Source organism: Perognathus longimembris, chromosome 16 (assembly GCF_023159225.1).
Source record: "Perognathus longimembris pacificus isolate PPM17 chromosome 16, ASM2315922v1, whole genome shotgun sequence".
NCBI lineage: Eukaryota > Metazoa > Chordata > Mammalia > Rodentia > Heteromyidae > Perognathus > Perognathus longimembris.
The window spans coordinates 17,547,974-17,572,096 of NC_063176.1; the positions used below are offsets into that span (position 1 = coordinate 17,547,974).

Here is a 24,123-nt window from a genome sequence, read left to right on the forward strand (position 1 = left end):
CATTTAGCTGTGCATTTTCACAAAATTAGCTGAGTGATGCCTACTGTTTGCAGTTACCTAAGAATCAGGAACCCTCTGCCCACTCACTCCCCACTCCCCACCAAGTTAGCCCTGCAAGAAAAGTGCCAGACACCTTTCCTGAGGCTCAGGACACATAGACAAGTCTGCTTTTGTGTCCTTGATCATTCTTTCTACTGGTAGTATCCCTTTCAATGACAAGGGTCATGGGTACCACATTAGGTCTTAAAATATGCCTTTTCTCATGTTTTCTCAGCCTGAAATTCTTCACAGCATAGCTATCTCATCCAACTCCTGTAGTGCTTTAAATTCCAGATGCATACTCGCTGCCTCTGGGAATACTTTCTGATTGCTCCAGCCACAGTGACCTTTTTCCTTCCCCCTACATTTCTGCTGCATTTAGAACCCCATCTAAGACCACTCAGTCTCCAAGCCAGCAGTTATTTATATATGGGACATCATAGCCAATTGCTCCAAAATGTTACTTTCCAGACAGCTAAGTAGAATGCTTGGTGCTCCTCAAACTCTTCCCTTCTTCACTTCAATCATTTGAGGAAAGCACTTTTACTTTATATTTGCCAAGAGGAAACAGTGGCAAACAGGTAACTAACCTTAACCAAAGAAGCGAAAGACCTTTATGGTGAGAACTTTAAAAAACTGAAAGAGGAAATTAAAGCAGAACTGGGGATTTCGTCCTACTCCTGTCAGACCTCTCTTGTTCCTACACTGCCCTGTGGGTGCCTGGAAGGTATTCCAGGACTGAGGTCCTAAAACTCAGGGACAGACTCACAACAGTTCTCCGTGGTTGTCTGAAGCTGCTTACCTGTATTGATAATTTTGTACAGCCTGAAATGATGTAAATACCGGAAGAGTCCTTCAGTACCAATTCCTAGCTATCTTCCCTTTGTAGCTCCTTCAAAATCATCCCAGTCTCTGCACTTTCTCTATTTTCATTTAACTAGTGCCAACAGTTTCATATTTAGCAAAGTATCTGAAATATACTCCATGTATTTAAATACTAGGTGGTTTTACCTTCAGTGGCTAGTTTTCTTATTTAAGTGCAGGGATTTTAGTAAAAAGGAACCAGAGTTGGATGGGGTTCTTGGGACTTCCTTTTTTTTTTTTTTTTTTTGCCAGTCCTGGAGCTTAAACTCAGGGCCTGAGCACTGTCCCTGGCTTCTTTTTGCTCAAGGCTAGCAGCACTCTGCCAACTTGAGCCACAGTGCCACTTCTGGCCTTTTCTATATAAATGGTGCCGAGGAATCGAACCCAGGGCTTCATGTATACGAGGCAAGCACTCTTGCCACAAGGCCATATTCCCAGCCCTGGTTCTTGGGACTTTTAATGAGTGAACTTTTTTGCCTGACATTTTTCCTTAGTTCCTTCCTTCCTTCCTTTCTTCCTTCCTACCTAGCTCCCTCCCTTCCTTCCTTCCTCTTTCTCCTTCCTTCCTTCTTTCCTCTTTCTCTTTCTTTTTCATTCTTCTCTTTCTTTCTTCTTTCTTTCCTCTCTCTCTCTTGTCTGTCTGTATTTGTCTCTCACTATCTCTATCTCTGTTTCTCTCCCCGCCGCCCTTCATTGCTTTGCCACCGTGATGATCTAACTCTTGCAGCCCCAAAGCAATGGGACTGATAGATCCTGTACTGAATCCTCTAGAATCATGTTGAAATAGTTGATCCTTTGTATCTTCATGTCCATAGTTCCAACAAGACAGAGGTAAGGGAGCTATGCGGATGAACAGTTTTCGAGAAGGAGGCATTTGAGTCATAGGCAGAACCAGAGGAATCCCTAGATTCGTTGGCCAGTGAGGATAACATTATTTTTAAAGCCAGGAAATCTGACCAGCTTGGGAATTCATTGTAGGGCTATATCTGTTATTTATAATACAGGAGCACATCACCTAAGTTTTCAATCAGACGGGGGGGGGGGGCAGTCAGTATCTCTTGATTCTCTGAGTTGATACAGCTCAGGGATATGTTAGGTTTACCCTTGTTGCAAGTTAATTTCTCACCCTTACTTAGCAGCTGTTCTACTGTGTACTCATTTTCTTTCTTCTGATAGATTCCTTTTCCTGTGAAGTATGATACTAGAGGTCTTGGTTCCTTTCTTTTCTCCACCAAATAAAGAATTGTGAGGCAAGAAAAGTGGGAGCAGAGATAGTTTATTTGAAAGTGAGAGTAAAGTGCCAGGGACATGAAGGAAAAGACTTTCAGCTACTGTCAGGTTGGTATAAATCCCCAGCCAAAACTCCCAGGTGGGAGGACCACCTTATAATATATGAAATGGGGTCTACATTCTTCCTAGATAAGTAAGGAAGCAGGAGAGGAGAATAAACTTTTTGGAGTAAGAGAGTGAGAAGGGGCCCCAGAAATTGGTAGCTTGATGTAGGCTTGTGTGCTTTCCTTTTTCTATCCCTTTGCCAAATATCAGCTGGTTGGGCATCTGGGTGCGTCACTGTCTACCTCCCCCCAGTGGAGGGGCACTGTCCCCTGAGCCTGTCTGCTCCAGAGTCATCAGGGGCATGGCTTGCATCAGAGCCCTAGCTAAGGTGTCCAGGGTATTTAGGTAGAGGGAAGGATATTACCTTCACTGCTGCTGTTGTACACTAGCTGCCTAGTCTTTTCCTTCTCCCTCACTACGATGTTCCTTTTTCATTCCCATACCATTCCTAATGAATTGGTTACGCTTTTCACTGGCCATCAACCTAAATACACTTTTTTCACTAAACCATCACCTCAAGAACCCCCTCTGCAGAAAAAGAACCATCTGGAGAAACTCCATTTACAATTACAGCAGCTGACATTTGTTTAGTGCTTTACTGTCTTATTTCCTTAGCTTGATTCGATTGCAAAGCCCTTTTCAATTATTGGGTGAAAGAGCAGGTAAACATGAACAGCCTGGGAATGCATAATTACAACCATGCCACAAAGAAGAGTGAAGGTAGAAAACACAATTATTATGGAAAATAACTTGTTAATAAATAGCTGAGTAAGTAAAACACAGGACTGGTTTTAGTATTAATGAAGGACCAAAGGTTGAGGGATTGAAAACTGCATTGTGAAGAGATAGCATGTGAAGTTAATGAGCTGCTCCTGTCTCCATCTCTTAAGGCACTAGGGAAAAAAGCTGATTCAGTTAAATAATTCAGAGCCAGAAGTTTCTTCTAATGCTAACTCATCCATTGTTGTCTGTCATCCCATAGAGGAAAAAAAATAGATTTCTTGATTACCCATAAATTCAACTACTAGCAGTAAGCACATACTATATGACAGTGCTTGACTAGGCATTAGGGATAGAAAATACCATTTCTGTTTTTAAGATTGTCCAAGAAAGAGAAGAAATAGAATACAAACCATATAAGTAATATGAGCATCATGGACAGAAGGAAAGATGGTGTATAGCCTCTTTTAGTTTTTTGTTCAGATTTATTTCTATTACATTTTGGGTATTTGGCCTATGTGGGATCTATATGAAAAACTATCTGCAGTCGTATCACTGTAAGGAAGTTGTGGTATGTTTTGTGGGCTTGGGTGTGTGCAAAGTCTAGCTTTAGCTTTTATTAGGAATGTGAATGGATATCACTGGTTGTGGGCGAATGGTATCTACCACTAGTCATGTGAAATAAGTCTTTTACATAAAGTCTGGTTTGTACAGGCCTGACCTATATTAATGTCTCAAGAGGCATTAGATATAAATATTAAGGAGGCGTTTAACATACCAATACCAAAGGAAAACTGATGAGTTTGCAGGGAAGATGTTAATAGATGAGTGGTAGAAAAAAATTATATCTCCCTGAGAAGATTGTTAATTCTGTTTGCTTTTCCTACAAAGTATTTCCATTTTCTGTAAGATATTTAGCGCAAGTAAAAACAATAGTTTAGAAGATACTTTAAGCTTATTGATCATCCAAAGGATGGTTCCAGCTCAGAACGCTCTCAAATAGCTCTTTGAACTCATGGGGACTGAATCAAGTATGGAAAAATGCTTTTCATGTAAGTGCACTCAGTCTTTTATTAATGGTATGCATCATTATAAAAGTCACATTGAAGATTTCAGCTATTTCCAGAATCTGCTCTTCTTTATGAAGAAGGTAATACAGTGCTTAAAAGAGATTCTTTCAGTTTGGTCACTACCATATTTTACAATCATTATGTGTTGTTGTTTTTTTAAAGAAAGGTATTATTTAGAGTTATTTCTTCTAAACAAAAATGGCAAATAGTTTTTGTGTCCTGATTTTGAGACAGCCTGACGCCCTGGATGTAGGAGATATGGCTGTGTCAGAGATCTAATTCTGGCTCTGGTGGCACCAGTGAGGATTAGCGACTTGTATTAGGATCTTCCAGCTGCTTTTCATAGATTTGCTTATTTAAACCTCAAATAGGGGTCAACAATCAATGGCTCAAATCTGGCCCACTCTCTATATGTTCTTCATTTTTAAGAGGCTGCAAGAAAATCAAAAGAGAAATGATAGTTCTTGATATTTTAACATAAAAGTTCACATCTTAATGTTAACAAGTGAAATTTGATTTGGAACACAGCTATACCTATTTGTTTATGTCTCCATAGCAAAGCTGAGTAATTTTCCTTGAGATATTACAACCTAAGCCTATAATATTTACTTGCTGGACCGCTCTACAAAATGTTCACTGGTCCCTTATCTAACACACAAGAGAGTACACCACACAGACTTATCATAACTAACCATGTGATGACACATTCAACTAATTCATAAAAGCCTTATGTGCTTATTGGTTGAAATGACATACAGAATTTCAAAAAGATTATAAACATTTTAAAATACTCATTGTTTGTACCATGGCAATTGACTCTTTCAAATGTATAGATTAGGGTATTTGAAGTAGAATGGCAACTTGGAATTGAAATCTATGACACATTTTTTTAAACAAAAGAATCCACAGCAGCTTTAAACATGCTGACCTCCACCACTGTATTTACTTCATGATTGGAACTACTTGTGGACATAGACTGTTTGCATCCCATGAAGAACTCCTACTCACATTCCCTAAAAGATCAGCACACTTTAAAACTAAGCAAAGGCAAAGCACAACAACACACAAAAATCTCCAGGGCTGCCCACAGTCCTAGGCATACAAAAAAAGAGATTGTCACAGTTGCTTTTGGATGACAAATCGAATTGCATGGATTATAACTTACAGTATTAACACAATGGGGGCGGGGAGTGTGAAATCCTTAAAATATAAAGGGACTATTGTAAAATTGATGCCTTAGGAGCATAATTTACTAGTGAAAATGAAAATGACCATTTTTTTTGCAAAGCCACTATTAAAACTATCCCTACATTTTCATATAAAATAGGTGCCAAATGCTAACTTACATTTTTAAATGACAAGTTATTATGTCCAAGGACCTTATTTGTTGAACCAAGGGATTGTAAATACACACATATATGGCAAAGTTTTCTCTCTGATGGTACATAATTATTTGAAAAACTGGAAAATTGGCCAAGCAATTTTCTTTCCCACAGACACCCATGATTATCTGTCATAACTATTTATTTCTCTGCTGGCTTTTTACATAACACAGCTGTACTGACCATCTAAGTAGGCTCATGTTTTGGCACTATAAAAATTTTATAGCCTTCAGACACATGAATCGTTCTATCCAGGGACCATTCCTTTGTAGATAGAAGGTCTATGCCTTCTCCATTCATCAATTGTTTTCTTTCCTGGGGTATGGAAAAGGATAACATTCCTCCCACATCTATTGAGTATTGGTTTGGGCCAATGGTCAAGAGGATACTTTGAAGATTAGAAATACTGGTAATTGTCCATAAAACACATAATGGTTTTTCCTTGGCTGGAGGCCTCTTCTAAGCCTGTGGTTACTATAAGGTGAGCTTGGTGGCTGCACAATGTGTAAAAGTAGTTATGAACAAGCTCCAATTTCAACGATGATTTTTTTTCTACGACAAGAAGACTTCATATTGCAATAGTTTTCTGTGGGAAAAGCATTTGACACACCCATCTCCTTTGGGACAGTTTATTACAGGTATGTAAGTACTTCTTGCAAGAGTATGTTCACCCTACAAGTTGTGACCTCAGAACATGCTTTCAAAAGAACCTTAAGTGAGAATCTTTGTCCAGGGATTTGTTTTTGTGATGGGCTTAAGTAGTTACAAGTAAGTTAATTCCTACTCTTGCCTCAAGTGCCACAGCTCTCATTCTTAATGGGTGAGCTAAGAAGAGATATAAGTATATCCACTTCAGTTCAAAACACGGACTTCATGTATTCATATTTCACAAAATAGCCACCAGTTTCTAATATACTGTTAGCTCATTTTAAAGGCTCAAAACGATATATGTATATAAGTCTTTTTTGAGCTTCAAAATTAACTCTACATCAGTGATATGTGATTTATACATACACACAGACGACACCCCAACACACATATAAATATATAAATGTCAACACATACCTAAAAATTCCCTAATCATTATTGTTGGTGTTAGCTTTTGATCAAGTAACTTTCTTCATTTGTTTCTTTTTTTCTGTGGAATGGAGAAGTAACATCATCTCAAGGATTAAATGAAGTGACACATCATAGCCTGAGGAGCAGAAATCCAGGTCCAGGCACAACTATAGATATTACAGCAGACACTGGGGTGCTCTGTCTAGATGACTAGACACTAGTATATTAGCTGTCAAAGGCAGGCAGCTCTCAAGCAAATGTTCTCCACTCTAGCAGGGAATTGTTTTGCCTGAATCTACCCATTCTCTTTTCTCCCAATGAAGCATACCTGATACTAGGAAGCATAGGCCAGGCCCTATTGACAGGAGAAACACTATGGGGCATCCTAGCCTCAGAGATCCCTATAGGATGTGCCATGCACTCAATTGCAATAATACAGTAAACCAGCCTCATCTGCCTAAACTGCTTTTCCACTCCCTTTCATTTGTCCTGCCTCCAGGAGCGTGGTCTCTAGTACGTGTCCTAACAGAACCACATCAAGATAAGATTCCTGGGAACCCAATTTAAAAGTATACAGAGGAAATAAATAAAAAAAAGTGTCTTCTGAATTACATTAGAATTGCTAGCAAGACCCAAACCGAAAGGAAAAAAAAGTACTACAATCTAATTTGAAAGATGAATGGAAGTTGTGTTGAACCAGCTGTCTGCTGGCTTAATGAAAGAAATAACGTCCGAAAAGGAACTTGCCTTGAGGATTTTAAGGTGAATACCAGGAAACAGGACATGCTGCCTGGAGAATCAGCCCTGTTCTTTGAGAGGTAGGTGAGGATTTCTCCCATCCATCAAGAACAGCTAGGGGAGCACAAGCACACTGATTATCGTCAATGGTGAATTGTGCTGTGGCAGCCACCAGCTTTGCTTAAGCCTCTGAAGCTTGGCAAGCCACTGACTGTGCTAAGCACTGCAGTTGATGACCCATCAAGAAATGGACAAGATGGAGGATGCAGCACCAGAGACAGCTTGTATTTCCCAAATGTGGCTGGCCAGGGAAGATGAATGCTCTGGTAGCTGAATAAGCACAAAGAAAGCAGCTGGCTTCAAAGCCATCTGTTGTATTCCAACGAACAGGACCATATCTAAGGTGTGGATTGTTAATCCCAGGATGTAGAAAAACCCACAAATATTCTCCATGAGGATGTCAGCATTAGCAATGTAATGACCAGTTGGTGTTAAGGAGCTGTACCACTGCAACTGTGTGGGAAGACTGGGACTTTCTTCCATCCTCCTCTCAGGTCTTATCATCACAGAGGATGATAAGTAGAAGAGTAGAGGTTTTGAGGAGTCCCCCAACTCTTCAGCTATGGGGGGCCACAAAGAATTCTTAGAAACATCAGAGAAAGAAAGATCCCACACAGCAGGAAAAAAGTTCAACACAGCAAAGAAGTTTGTGTTTGATAAAGTTGAATTTTCTCTATAAACATAGCAAATAGACTTACCTCCAAAAGTACTTGTTCTACACATGTTACATTTTGCTAAATATTAGGGATGCAATAATAAGCAAATTGGCTATGTTCTTAACTAGATGGAGCTACTACATACATCCATTTGTCTTTTTGCCTATCTCTGATTCATCTTCTTTATCTCTGTCTGAGAGATTATTGTCTGAAGAAATTTGAAGCATCAATACTTCATTAATTATTGTTTCTTTTATATGCAAAAATAAATAAGAACTTTACAAGAGAAACTCAACCAGGAACATTTTATGAAAGAGGGACTAACTGCATTTTCTTTCAAGGACTATATATAAATGATCTGCCAACATTCCTTTCTTAACCACATTTCCCAAAAGCTTAGTATTTGGCCACAAAAGTTCACTCATCTAAACTTTGGCATGTCTAACAACAAACTCTTTAAATTTGCCAAATTGGCTGACATCTTTCTGAATGACAAGGAGGAAAATTGGAAAAATATTGCTATATAGTGAAATGCTATAAATCATGGCATTATTCCAAGAGATAATTCATTATTTCAGGGGATAAGAAACATATGAGAAATTAACCACACATTGTTATGGATTGTTTTTCCAGATAAGTTTTTAACAACAACTAAAACCTTTGTAGACATAAATAAGTAAACGTAAATAGTTAATATTCAAAGACCCAGGATTCCCAATTCCATTGAAAATACTTGATTGTTTCTTATTTATTCATGATAAGTTTTGAATGTCTTAGACTCAAAGGAAACAAATTGAAACAAAAAATCCTTACACCTATGAGCAAATTATAAAGAAATAGTACACATGTAATAAACAGTATACTTAAACACAAATGTATATGCATGCATACAACACTAGAATAAACAGCAAAGAATTTTCTTAATGCTTTCTTCTTAGAATTATTGTTTTTTGTTATCATTATTGTTCTAGGACAATGAAATTAAATAATTTAATCCTCTCCTATTCATTCATACACCTTGAGTATATTTGTCCAAAAAGAGAAGGCAAGCTGTGTCTGTAAACATGAGTGTTAGGACAGATTTTTATAAATGTCATTTGAGAAGATTCTACAGAGAAAGTCAATCCAGAATAAGGGCCTATTAGGTAAGTAGGCCCACAGAGGGTTTGTATGAAAAATAACCACATTTGTGCAATAGTTTTTGCCTTCTATAGTGCTGGTGAATGAAAAATCTCTGTTGTAATTTCTGAGATTCCCAAATTAAACCATTACACATTGCAAAATTAGAAAACATTGAAAATATTACCTTGCCATTCTCATTTGCAAAGATGAACCTAGTATCTTGCTAGTCCTAACTAATCTTGATATTTGAAAAATCTTGCAAAAGGCACACAAAACAGGTCCTCATATTCTTTTTTTCTTTTTTTTTTGCCAGTCCTGGTGCTTGGACTCAGAGCCTGAGCACTGTCCCTGGCTTCCTTTTGCTCAAGGCTAGCACTCTGCCACTTGAGCCACAGCGCCACTTCTGGCTGTTTCCCATATATGTGGTGCTGAGGAATCGAACCCAGGGCTTCAAGTATACGAGGCAAGCGCTCTTGCCACTAGGCCATATTCCCAGCCCCCCTCATATTCTTAAACAAGTACTAAAGGTCTTGCCTGGAAATGACAACTTGATGTCGAGGTCGCAACAATAAAGTCCCAGTGACAGATTAATTCCATAGGCACTGGGGTTTCCAGTCTTTTCTTCTAAGAAGCATTTGGCACAATTCTCTTCACACACTGTAATATGATTCAGAATTCTAAAACCCAAGGAAGAAGCTGCTGCATATGGTATTAATTAAAAAGGCATATTTCCCAATGAGCTACATTACCTCTGTAATTACAGCATCTAGCCTGAAATTTTTCCAGAAGTCTTTATGAAAGGACAACCTTCAGATTCATATTACCTAGTATTAAACTTCTTAAACAGATTCACCAAAAGCCCTGATGTCATATGCACTTCATGGGAAACATGTAGCTTATTACTGAAATGTTGGAGAGAAAGTTTTATCCAAGATTTCCTGGGCTTAAAGATACAATTCTCTCCAAAATTATCTGACAATGTCCATCTACATATTATATTATAACTTCTTTACTTATAAAATGAAATCTTTGTCCAGAGAGCAGGCAAATGGGAAAGTAGATGCCTAGGATTACTGAAGACAAAATGTCAGAGCCATCATCTTAAATACCATGCTAGTTTAAAAGCCAACAGGAACTAATGTTGGAGGATAAAGAGGGAAAGAAGGTTCCTCTAACGATACTTCAAAGGCTCTGCAACATCTGGAATGTGATTCCATACGGGTGTTCTACTAAGAAGTAAGAATAAGAAGATTTTAATAGGACAAACAAGATTCAGGTTTCCTACAATATGTTCTCCCTGGAGGAAAACAAATAACACAAGGCATCTGACTAACCTTTCTGTACTTCGGCTGCATTCATTAACATTTAGTCATGGATTCCACGGAGAGCCAGATGAACTCAGTATTACAGCTGTTTCCATGGAGGGGGCACATACTCCTTCCCATTTTAGACTGCTAGCATTTATAGATCAGCAATATTGATAGGAGTTATATATTATGCACCCAAATAAATTTACACCCACCTGTGATTAAATCAACATCAATATCAGGCAAACTAGATCAGCCAGAGCCATAACACATTATCAACTCCCTTTTTCTTTTATCAAGGAAAGGCTGAAGCACTGACAATCGCATGTTTTGAGGACGTTTTGCTGTATTATTCACAGATTTAAGTGTGGATCAAGTACATCATGAGGGATGGGTGTAGATGACTAGGGAAAATGAACAGATGTTATGGAAACATAATAGCAAAATATGATGACTTGGCAGAGATGTCCTCAATTCTCCAAACCAAACAAGCATGTGAACATGGTTGGTTGGGAACAAAGTTGAGATGGAGAATGGTAATAGTTGGTCAATCACTAAGAGAAGTGTCTTGATGTGCTTTTTGTTTGTAAAGCACAGGATCAATTAAGGCATGATTTAGTAAAGAAACATGTTAGTGAATCAGACAGGAAACATATTTTAACCCATAGCCCTTTGTCAAATTTCTACAACAAGAACAGTGTAAAAATCAGAGTTATTTCCAACACTCCTTTGCAAGTGCCATGTCATCACTTTTGATCCATCTACTCTGGAGTCTTGTGGACAGACAGCAAGAACTGTCAAGTGACCGTGAGTCTGGGAGTTTATGCACATTAGTTTGTACCACTGTACAGACTTAAAGCTATTTTTCGGTGCAAATAGAAACAAATTTTGATATTTTCCTTCTCGAATGAATGTTTTCAGTTGTAATTCAAGATGACTGACACCTCGCTGACATGGCATCGCCTTTTCTGACATAGCATCACAGCTTCGTCAAACCAGAAAAAGTAAAAGTATCTTACCTGGAACTACTTCAAAAAGGAATTTTCCTGGGTTCTCCTCATTGCACGGATGCTCAAGGACTTTATTTCCAGGTAGAAAAATAGTACCCTGCAAACACAAATGTCACAGACATCAACATGGTAGCAGGCATCTGGTTCTTCAGCATCGGGGCATGGAAGGTGTATCTGTGACACAGGACACAGTGTGATGTCGGACTCCTTTAGAGTCCTGATTCTTAAATCACATTCATGCAAAGCAGAATAAGTCATTTTGAGGATCTATTTTGTATAAAACACTTTGTTAGCTTCTAGGTTCATTTGAAGTATCCTTTTGTTAAATGTGCCAGAAACTTTACTTAACATTCTAACAAAGGTGTATTTTTATGAGAGTTTAATTGGAGTGATTTTATGAGGTGTATATTATTTCCACTATTTTGGAGTTTTGCAGCCCAGAAGGAGATTTTAAATATCTTAGACAAAGGTGTGATTAGAGTTTTCTTGGGCTATGATGGGTTTTGCCCTCCTCCCAAGCTGGTAATTCAGTCTTAATGCCATTGTTTTGGAAAGTAGATCCAAAGGGAAGTATTTAGGTTAGAGTGGAATAATGGCCACTGGTAAAAAATAAAAATTAGAATCTCTTACATTCTCTAGACCTCTCTCTTTGCCCTTCTACCATGGAATGGCATAGTAAGGAGGTTCTTGCCAGATGCTGTTTCTTTGAACTTGAACTTCCCAACTTCTATAAGACAAAAGATTTCTGGTCTCATAATCATCCCATCTCACCCTCTTGTTACAGTATTCCCAAATGGACCAAGATATTTTGATTATTCCTTTTCTTTTCTGTCAGATTTCTTTCTTTTCAGTGGATCATTCCCATTAGTGCTGAGAAATATCTAAATGTTTTTCTAGTCTATTAAATTACTTTGATTCCACCCCTTCCAACTGGCATCCATCATATCCACTTGTTTAGCACATACTTATCTACACTGACTCTATTTCTTCAAATGTATCCAATGTTGTAAATTCAAAATTCCATGTACATGACCCTCACAAGCTGCAATTTTCAGTGTTCATTTCTCAATCCATATTAATCCCCTAAAGGCATTTTGATACAAGCTCCTATTACTTTGAGCACTTTAATTTTTTATTTTTGGTTTGTTGATTTTTTTCTCTAGATGTCTCTCTTACCTTTCTGTTGGTATTGTCTCTTTTGCTGACATGAAGACATTAGAGTTTTACAAAGATTTATCCAGTGGTTCCTTCTCTTCTTCCTCCAATGTGTCATACTCATGCCTACGACTCTGATAACCAGTTATATGCCAGCAGAATGCCACACTGCTGTCTAATCCAGAACTCTCTGAGCTTCTAACCTTTGTATTCAGGAGCTTATTTAACATTTCTACTAATATATCTCAAAGACAGCACTAATATAACTCAAGACAGTTAAATTAAAACATAAGTAAAACTAGTTCTCAGTATGTGTTCCCCAAGTTGGAATCTCAAATGTGTAGTCTCTATTTGACTGTCCTACCAGCATTCCCTTATTTCCTTGACCATGATCTCCTTCTATATCCTTTCATTTAAATTTGACATAATCCTCTAACATTTTTTCAAACTGTATATTTTTAATGTGGGGAAAACTATCTTCACATAAAAAAATTTGACTTTGCAACTTTCCTGCTTAAAAGTCTTCAGTAAGTTTTACTTGTTCTAGGATAAATGTCGCTAGGTGGTCTCATTCTCCCTACTTTTCTAAGCTAATTTTCTACAGTTAAACTTTCACTGCTTTCTCTGGTGATGCAAGAAACTGCTTTTCTGTAAATACTAGCATACTCCTATCCATGTTAAAATGACATTGTTTCTCCAATTATTTGAGAGTCATGATTCAAATTAACTAAATCTAAAATATACCTGTGTTGATTCCAAGTTTACTATCAGTGCCTAGCACTTTGCTGAGTATATTTTTGTTGAATGAATATGTTAGTGTAATAAATCATTATTCCAAACCAAGGCTGTTAGACTCAAAAGCCCATGTTCTTATTCACTATGTTTTTCTCAGCTTGAGGTCATGTTTAGCTCTAGTAGTTGTTTACTCATTCTCATTCTAGCTAGATTGGCACAGAAAATTATAGTAATTGACAATTGCCTTTCATCTGAGTTTAGGATTTTAAAGCATAGTGCTAACTAAAACCTGAAGTATAGGTCAGATGAACTCCTTCCTTTATCTTTTTACCTCTAGCAGCAATTTTCCTATCTCTCATTATATTTAGTTCCCGCTGGCCTGTAGGTCTCATTTTATTCACAGGCATTTTAAAATAACATTAAAAAATTACTAGTCTCTATGACTTTGAACCAATGTAATCTCCTTTCCTTGTAAGTGGAATATCTAGAGTACTTGTTGAATGAGGGAAAGATGACTGACACAGTCCAGTCAGGCTTTTCTAACTTCTGGCTTATGGTTGGATTTGAGAGATCACATGGAAAGATAGGAAAACTGCAAGACAGGTGGAGATAACCCTTTGTCTGTCTCCCTCTATGCTAGGCAGAAGTTTTGCCCTAGTCGTATTGGGCCACTTCTTAGTTCACTGCTCCCAAAGTCACAGGCTTCTTTAGCCTCCAGTAGTGCTAAATGCAGCAGTGAGTTCTCACTCTTCTCTGTTATTAGCCCTCAATTGTTTTCAATATTCATTGTTTTGTTTTGCTTCTATGCCAGTACTGAGACTTGAACTCAGAACCTCTTGCTTTTGATTAGCTTTTTGCTGAAGGCTCACATTCTACCACTTAAACCAGACCTCCAGTTCCAATACTCATTTGTTTTCATGAAACCTTACAATACTTCCTAAATAGTTTAGTCATAACTCACTTTTCATTATGCCCTTTGGAATGAAGTTACCAGTTTTCCACTGGGATCTTGAGTTACAAAATAGCCAGAGTAAAATGCCATGAGTTTTATAATTAAGGGTACATTCTCCCATGATGCTGTCATCACTACAAATCTGGGTGACCAGAGAGAAGAGGCTCAAATATAAAAAAGAGTATGATTATTTTTTGTAGCTCTGTAGCTCAGCACCAATGGCAGCAATCTCATGACAGCAGTTCCTGGCAGGTTCAGATTGGCATTATAATTATTTTTATCTCTAGTAAGGACTATTCCTTTACTAGAACAGACTTTAAAATGTCAAAGTAGGGTAATATGCTAAACAAAATATTTTATAGTATGGCAGTTCAGAAGTGATCAAAGTAACATGGTTTATAGTTTTACTGGTAGTTGGCTTCCAGCTGAAATTGTTATTAAAGACAAATCTCATCTCTAGTTAATATTAGATCATTCATCCAAAACCACAGGAGATTTGGGCAAGGGATCCTGTTTTGGAATTTGGATTGAAAAAATGAAAGCCTGTGAAAGAACCAAATGTGTGCATTGACAGGTTCACAGACACAAAAGATGAGGTGTTTTGTTTTGCATTTTTTTTGCCAGCATGAGCAATGATTGGGAGTATTACAAGGAAATAAACCTTGTCTTTGGAATACATTTGTATTTCTGATTAGACTAAACATTGAAAAATGTAATACGTAATCAAAGTGAAATAAATATTATTCAATGCGTTTTATTAGAGCAATATAAATTGGAATTATTTCTCTCCTTACTGAAATTAATTTCATTAATCTATTCAATAAATATACTGAGTATATATTAGGATCCACTTCACACAGAGAGAATATAAGAATAAAAGCCAAGAGGGTCTTTGTATTCTCGTGTCTAGGAATTATTTGGGGAAGGCAGGAGGTTGAATGTTAGTATATGAAAGATTTGAAATTCTATCTACAAATGCTTTGGCTATATAACAATGTGTTCATAACAAGTTGCTATGTGGTTTAGTAAAGTTATTCTGGAGCCCAACTGCTTAGGTTAACGTACTGTACCACAAGTTAGCCATTCCCCTCGGGTCCCATAGCCTTTTCATCCGTAGGACCTACTTCATAACAACCCCGTGAGCTCACATGTGAGAAGTGTGTGGAAGAGCAACTGACACATAGAATTTTTAATAGCATATAATTTTATTTATTTATTTATTTTTCTAGTCCTGGGGCTTGACCCCAGGGCCTGAGCACTGTCCCTGGCTACCTTTGTGCATGGCTAGCACTCTACCACTTGAGCCACAGTGTCACTTCCTGCTTTTTCTAAATATGTAGTGCTGAGGAATCGAACCCAGGGCTTCATGTACACGAGGCAAGCACTTTACCACACTAGGCCATATTCCCAGCCCTATTTTTTTTTAAAATATCCTATTTTGGACCTATCTTTTGACAATCCTCATATAGTGAAATAATTAATCTAAAGGTTCAATTTATAGTAAAGGCCGCATCTCTTAATGTACTTTGTGGTTAAATAAGCAGATATAGTTACTGAAAAAATGAAAGTTAGATTTTAGTATAATGTTTTCAAGAATAGGCTAATCAAGACAAGTAGATTTCTTAGTAAAAATAATAAAAGCAGAGCATTTGATGTTAACAATGATGATTGCTAACCTATCTTGATGTTACTTCACTAAACACATTATTATTTTTATCATCCATTCACTATGATTCTGATGCAGCTATTTTTCATTGTATAGGTGGAGAAAATAAAATTCCAGAAATACCAAGAAGACTGGCTCATGAAACCCTCTGTATGTACTTTTTAAATAAAAAGAAACAAACAAAAGAAAAGAAAAACTGAAAGGATGACTGAAAGCTTGTTTTGCTTCTTCTTTTTTTTTTTTTTTTTTTTTGGCTGCCCTGGTGCTTAAACTCTGGGCCTGGGCTCTGTCCCTGAGCTTCTTCACTCAAGGTAGGTGCTTTACCACTTGAACCACAGCACCACTTCTGGCCTTTTTGAGTTGTTGATTGGAGATAAGAGTCTCAAGGACTTTCCTTTTCAGGCTGGCTTCAAACCTGGATCCTCAAATCTCAGTCTCCTGAAAAGCTAGTATTACAGATGTAAGCCTCCAGCACCTGCCTGGCAAATGTGAGATTTTTTAAAGATTTACTTTTAGTTAGTAATTGGGTTTATTTCTATTCCTAATAAATAACTGCTTTCAAAGAAGTTTGAAGATGTTTTATAAATAGTTTTCTAGTGACTTGTCTTAGATTATTTACACAGGTTCCTAGAAGCTACCAGGAAGAGTAAAGAGGAGGGGAAATACTTGTAAATGGGTTCCGTTTTTAACTCTACCCAAAGAATTCTGTTGTGTAGACTTTAGGGAATACTAGCTGATCTAAGCATTGTTGCAAATCACCTTATAGAAAAATAACAGTATAATATAAGTAACATTGTACATAATGTAGAGTATGCAATGTGCCATCCACTAAAAAAATGCACAAAGCAAGTAAGATTTACAATAGTTTAGATCCATTATTTAACAATGACAAACTTGATTGCATGAGACTTTTTTATATGTACCCATAAAATACATTCTTCATATACAGATGTCTCATCTTGCTGTTTTATATTATGAATTGCAGATCTAGCTCTTGAGAAGTATTGTCATTCTGGGTTCATTTTAATTTTAAAACAGTATTTGCATAATATTATTACAGCTACTCACATCCTAGGAAGCTAACACAATCGCACTGTGATGGGGAAAAACACATGCAGCCTTTTGACATAATTTATTTAAAAGCTTTTAATTATATCTTTTTAGACACAAGGATCCTTTAACCCAAATAAACTCCCCTCTGGACAGAATAGACAATCTTGAACTTCTGCCCCCTTTGGAATCCCGTGCCAGATTTTCACAGAGGTTACACATCACTTTTCCAGTCACATGGGGGTCACTCACGTTTGTCAACATATTCAGATCTCCTGGAAAAATGGAGAAAGTCCCTGATCGTGAGGGGAGAGGCAAGAAAGATACGAAATGAAGGAAAAGGAAGTCCGCATGATTCGAAATCCCAAACTTCATAATCACATACTCAAAATCAGTCTAGACTCTGTGTGTGTGTGTGTGTGTGTGTGTGTGTGTGTATGTGTGTGTGTATGCTAGTACTGGCGCTAGAACGCAGGGCTTTTTATTCTCACTTGCCTTATTTGTGCAAGGTTGGCACTCTTCCCCTTGAACCACAGCTCCGCTTCTAGTTTTTGGCTGGTTAACTGAAGCTAAGAGTCTCACAAACTTTTCTGCTCAAGCTGGCATCAAACTGTGTCCTTCGGATTAGATCTTAGCCACATAGCAAGGATATGTTCACTTGCTGAGACATCTCTTAATACTTCCTTACTATATGAACCTTTCTGCAGTTCCATAGCATTTGTTCAGAACACTCACTATCTTTCTGAATTCCCTAGGTTATCATTTTTCAAAGATTATAATCAGGAGAGGAAACATCCTTATGGTGACACAAAAATCTGCTCCCTAATGACTTGAATTCCAAGTTGTTTCCATTGGAATACAATCAGTGCTCCTTGGTGATTCACAGCAGTTAACATCTCAGAAGCTTTTTGCATGCCAGCCCTGTGTACAGAGCAGATGGAAACAAGTAGAGTTCTATTCCGCGGGTAATCTGCACAGATGCAGTTTGGCCCAACGAGTCTGAGATCCACTTCCTTAATTAGCAATAGACAGCTACTCTGTGAATTATTGGTCCATTCACTTATTTATGTGTCATGCTGAGGATGTCAAAGTGCTCACAACAATTGAAAATGGACTGTGTATTTGGATGTATTTGGATAGACAGGTAATGGATAGTTTCATCTTGTTAAATTTTTGCATTTAAGTGTTCAAAATTAAGGAATATGTATTACTGGTATGCCCCAAACATGCAAATACATTCTTTCTCATTATTCTTTTAGAAATGTGTTTCTTAAAAAGTGATGGGAGAGAAGGTACCATTAGAAGGGCACATTTTGGAAGCTTTGCCCCCTTGCAGAAAAGCTTATGGGACAATATACAGAACAGAGATACTTTATTTCATTGCCATGCTAAGATAGCTGTTCTGTTCCAAGTCCCTGGAACCTGAAAATATTGTGTTATCAGGGAAAAAGGACTCTGAAGATAGGATTAAATTAAACAGGCTAAAAGCTTATCCAAGATTATCTGGATGGACCCTAAATCTTATTACAAGTGTTCTTAAAATAGAGGAAAAAGGAGTTGGGATACCCACAGCGAAGAAGGCCACATGAACACAGGAGTGACATTGCCCCAAAGCCATCAGAAACTACAAGTCTGGCATCGCATTGAAGTGTCTGGCCTTTCCTGCCTTGATTGCAGACTTCCTCACTCTAGAACTCTAGAGGAACACATTTCTTTTGTTACCAAGTTTGTAATTTGTTAGAGTAACCAAAAGAAGTTAATGGAAGCTGCAAAGTCTTAGAAATGAACCTTTCAATGACCCCCAAGGTAGAACCCTATAAAGAGTTGAGGTTCAAAACAAGTCCAATTTTAATGTTGCCTTTTAATTAAATTAGCCTATCATTTTGGAGAAGAATCCACAGTGCAAAAGGCATTAGTATAGGTACCTTTTAATCCTTACCCAACCCTCTGTTCTCACAGGAGGAAAAGTCTCTAACCACTTTCAACATTTATGTCCTGGTTTCCTAGTGAAGAAAATAGTTGTTAAGGTAAGAGTCAATCGGGAGAAGTCTGGGATCCAGGCTAACACATTTCCCCCTCTTATCAGTCCTTGTAGTTAACATTCAGCCATTCGTGCAATTACTATTTCTCAACTAGGAAAAGAAAGGGTAGCTGTTCAGTGTGTGATAAGCAGTATAAAAAAAGAAAAAGACAAAAAGGGTTTTGGAGCATGTGTCTCCTGAAACAAAAATATTAAGGGCAAAAACAGTTATACCTGTGAAATGATTGCTGGGGTAAAATTTAAGGCCTTAAAGTGAAGACTCCAATAGGCCATTATCAGTGGACCAGAAAATGTATGATAAAATAGCCCCATTTCAGCTCTGATTTCAATTAAAACGCCTTTTAAAAAAATATTAAGCAGAAACCACCTAGAATTAACTTTGGAAGAAACTAATAGCTACATATAGAAGACCAATGTAACTGAAGATGTTGACTAAAATAATCTTCCACGTTTTTAAATAACTGAGTAAAATTATCTTACAATCAGTTTAATAACTTCCCATATGTTTGAATCTTAAGACTGGAAAATTTAAGTAGGAGGAAAACCTCCTCAGCAGGAAGATATGGATTTAACCACACAACTACTGCTGGCACCACACTTCTTTAAAAAGTATTAATTCAATGCAAATTTTTAATTTAATTTTCACCTTGCGCTGGGTACTGGTGGCTCAAGTCCGTAATCCTTGTTACTTATGAGTCTGAGAAATGAGGACTGTGGTTTGAAGCCAGCCCAATCAGGGATAGAAAAAGTCGGTGAGACTCATCTCCAGGTAACCACAAAAAGCCTAGAGGGGAGCTTTTGCTCAAGTAGTAGAGCACTAGCCTGAAGCACAAAATCTCAGGGAGAGTACCTAGAACCAGATTTCAAGCCCCAGGACTGCAAAAAATTAGCTCACCTTCGAACTATATTTATATTGTATCAATACAGCACGGCAAAGGACATAGCTCTCAAGATAAACAGAAAGCCCACAGACTGGGAGAAGATCTTTACCGGACATTCAACAGACAAAGGCCTCATCTCTAAAATATATGCAGAACTAAAAAAATTACCTTCTTCCAAAACAAAACCGCAAAGAACCAATAGCCCCCTCATCAAGTGGGCTAAAGACTTACAAAGAAACTTCTCTGATGAGGAAATGAGAATGGCCAATAGGCATATGAAAAAATGCTCTACATCACTGGCCATAAAGGAAATGCAAATCAAAACAACATTGAGATTCCATCTCACCCCAGCAAGAATGTCATATATCAAGAAAACTAATAATAACAATTGTTGGAGGGGATGTGGCCAAAAGGGAACCCTACTTCATTGTTGGTGTAAACTGGTTCAGCCACTCTGGCAAGCAGTATGGAGATTCCTCAGAAGGCTCAATATAGAACTCCCCTTTGACCCAGCAGCCCCACTGTTGGGTATCTATCCAAAAGCCCACAAACAAAATCACAGTAATGCCACCAGCACAACAATGTTCATCGCAGCACAATTTGTCATAGAGAGAATCTGGAACCAACCCAGATGCCTCTCCATAGATGAATGGATCGGGAAAATGTGGTACATATACACAATGGAATTTTATGCCTCTATCAGAAAGAATGACATAGTTCCATTTGTAAGGAAATGGAAGGACTTGGAAAAAGTTATACTAAGTGAAGTGAGCCAGACCCAAAGAAACATGGACTCTATGGTCTCCCTTATTGAGAATAATTAGTACAGGTTTAGGCAATTCATAACAGAGCATCACAAGGCCCAATAGCTATACCCTTAGGAACACATAAGATGATGCTAAGTGAAATGAACTCCATGTTATGGAAACAATTGTTATATCACATTTGTAACTACTTTCAACGTCCTATGTGTATGTGTAGTTTCTATTATTGATGTTCTTGTATCACCTTCCTATGGTTTTACCTACACTATCTCTGTAATCTTATCTGAGTATATTGGAAACCGTGTTTACTGGTACTGGAAGTAGGAAATTCAAAGGGAGTACCAAATTTGAGAGACACAGGGTAAAAAAGGAGAAATAACTACAAAAGCAATACTTGCAAAACTGTTTGGTGTAAGTGAACTGAACACCTGGGGGGGGGGAGGAAAAGGGGGGGAGGGAGGGGGGCATGAGGGACAAGGTAACAAACAGTATAAGAAATGTATCCAATGCCTAACGTATGAAACTGTAACCTCTCTGTACATCAGTTTGATAATAAAAATTTGAAAAAAAATTCATAAAAATGTTAATACTTTGGACTACACAGGGAAAAGTATTATTTCAATGTTCTTTAACTATTTTTCCAGAATTCCTACTTAGCAAGAATATTGCTTTTTAAAAAAGAGAAAAGTAACCCTTTAATAAAAAGCAGTTTTGACTTAGTTTATATCCAAGCATTTAATATTGAAGTTTCTTTGAGAAAAGTAATTGGGCATTTATTTCTGAACATATTTGGGTTTTTTCATTTACTTTTAGAAAATAGCTATTCTTTGGTTGAGCAAATTCATGCTGTGGGAAAATACCAGTAGCTACAGCTTTCAATGTAGTAGTTTAATATTTTTCATCTCAGAAACGCCAGTGATTTTATGGTTGTTCTCATACAAGATCATAGGATATGTTTGTATCTGGCTCCAGCCCCAAGCGACTAAAATCATATTGATTTCTCTTTATATTTCAAACATATTGTACTGGCTGTGGTGATGAAGAAGCAAAGTGCTTCACTTCCAAATATTCATTTCTACCAGGTCTTTATGAAGGTCAGCCAGAGACGATGTGACCATCTAACTAAAGCCTACTTTCAGTGAGCTGTTATTAAAATACATATTATAGTCCACCCGCTTCTCAAATACGCTGAGTAGAAAATCCTTCTTGTCTGTGTGTTGCTGGCTGTTTTCACAGGTATTGATTTCCTATACTAACATTTCCCTCATTATGTAGCATGGATTTTCATGCACTCTTTCTCAAAGTCAGGCAGTGTTCTGGTGTTGGGGATGCAACACAGAAGGAGTTAACAAGGTGTCCCTGCCCTCACTATGGGAAAGAAAGCAGGAGCTCAGACTCATTTAGTATAAACAAGATCAGTAACCATTAAGATTTTTTTTAAGGCAGAATTATTTGGAACATGTTTCATAGGTAGCAAGGAATTGGCTAAGTATTAGGTGTGAGGAAGCTAGTACAATGTCTACAATCGTGTCTGTGCCCGGAAGCACAGCTACTCTCACATTCCATGATGGAGAACACACAGGGGAAGAAACAGGATTTGGGGGACATAAAGAACTGTTTTTAAAGGCATTACATTGATTGAGATAGTCTCAGAGGAATGTACAGACTGTCTAAGGTAGGAGAACCAAGCACAATATCCTGGCCATGCTTACATTTTAGAGGAACTACAGCAGAGAGGGATCCAGAAAGAAAATGAGAGGGATAAGAGAATTAGACTGGCAAGCACAGTATCCTAAAGGTTAGGATTAAAAGCAGCTTTAAAAGAAGTGGTTACTAGGGCTGGGGATATAGCCTAGTGGCAAGAGTGCCTGCCTCGGATACACGAGGCCCCTAGGTTCGATTCCCCAGCACCACATATACAGAAAACGGCCAGAAGCGGCGCTGTGGCTCAAGTGGCAGAGTGCTAGCCTTGAGCGGGAAGAAGCCAGGGACAGTGCTCAGGCCCTGAGTTCAAGGCCCAGGACTGGCCAAAAAAAAAAAAAAAAAAAGAAGTGGTTACTTGGGTCAATGTGCGTGGTCTAAATGAGGGCAAGACCTGAGAGTTCACGAAAAGATTTGGCCAAAATAAGGCAATAGGGGAACCTGACAAAAAATAGTCTCAAAGCTGTGATTGACAGCCAGGCCAGTCTAGGTGACTGGAGCAGGAGTCATCTTGGATGGGAAAGCGCAGGCAGTGTCTGTAGATACTCATCACAAAATTCAGATGGGAAAAGGTTCAGATAAATGAATTTGTAGCTGAAGGAGGATGTAGGGACCAGGGAGTTTCTGTTTCCTTTTGTCTGTTTTAGGAAATTATGGAACAGAGTATATTTGTTTGCTGCTGAGAATGATTTAGTAGAAACACAATATAATCTCTAAATAATTCATTGAATGGTCTATGTTTACCAGTAGATCTTTCCATATCAGCCCTGCTATTATTACCTTACTTTTTTTATACATGCCAGAATCGATTCCTAAGTTCTATTGGTCTACTTGTATATTCTTGTACCAGTATGGCACTATATTAATTACTTTTGAGGTTTTCACAGACTATGACACAGGGCTCAAATTCCTTCAGTGGCATCCTTCTCCTGCCTTTCTTACAAGTGAATTGTCATCCCTAAAAAGAAAAAGCTCAAGCCTACTTATGAGGTTGTACATTCCTGAAAGTTCCAAGGCTCCCATAAAGTTATGTTGTTCTCCATGTTCATGTAGGAGGAATATTTCTGGAGTACAAAATACTCATGCACACACACACATACATATGTGTGTGTGTGTGTGTGTGTGTGTATATATATATATATATACCATATACACAGAGCAGACAATTAGGTGTCTATGCTTAATTGTTTGAAGGTGCCTGGAATATAGAAGGTAATGGAATTGAACTGATGCATTCACCTTATCTTCTGGTCAGTTTCATTGCCTGTAAAATAGGAGTAATTATAACACAGTGCATACTTGAACTGGCACAGAAGGAGATCTGGAGGTTAAAATTGAAGGAGGGATATGGGATTTGTAAACTGTAAAACATGATAGAAAAGATGTTTTTGTTTTTTTCTCTAATCTCTGAAGAAAACTTGCTTTATTCAATTATAGCACTGAAAGCTTATATTGGATTTTAGGTGAATTGAATTCTCATTTGCCAGATAAGTTAAAAAAAATATCTTCTATAGAAAGCCACTTGGAAAAGTTGTTTGGAAAGAAATTCCAATAGTGTGTCCTTTGACTTCCTTATCTTTAGCCTCCTTTCTACCTTAAAAGCATATTAATGCAAAACAGCAGAAAAGTCAGTAAAACAGCATGTATAAGTAGTCTATTTAGTGGGCAGAGACAACAAAGACACAAGCTCATAGGCTGGAAATTATGATGAACGGTTTTAGATCCTAACTTCTACCTCCCAGCTCTGATTTTAGAAGGTGTTTGTAGATATCATACCACAAATTCCTCATTAGTAAGAGAGATTCTTTACCCACAA

General features: G+C 37.7%; 1 protein-coding gene across 1 annotated transcript in view; it reads right to left on the reverse strand.

Annotated features, from left to right (window-relative positions):
- The window catches only part of Arhgap24 (Rho GTPase activating protein 24), a 339,907-nt gene that overhangs the window by 216,037 nt on the left and 99,747 nt on the right, over positions 1-24,123 (reverse strand). Inside the window, exon 2 of the mRNA XM_048364348.1 lies at positions 11,372-11,459. Coding sequence (XP_048220305.1) covers positions 11,372-11,459 — 88 coding nt within the window. The remainder of the gene's footprint in view (positions 1-11,371; positions 11,460-24,123) is intronic.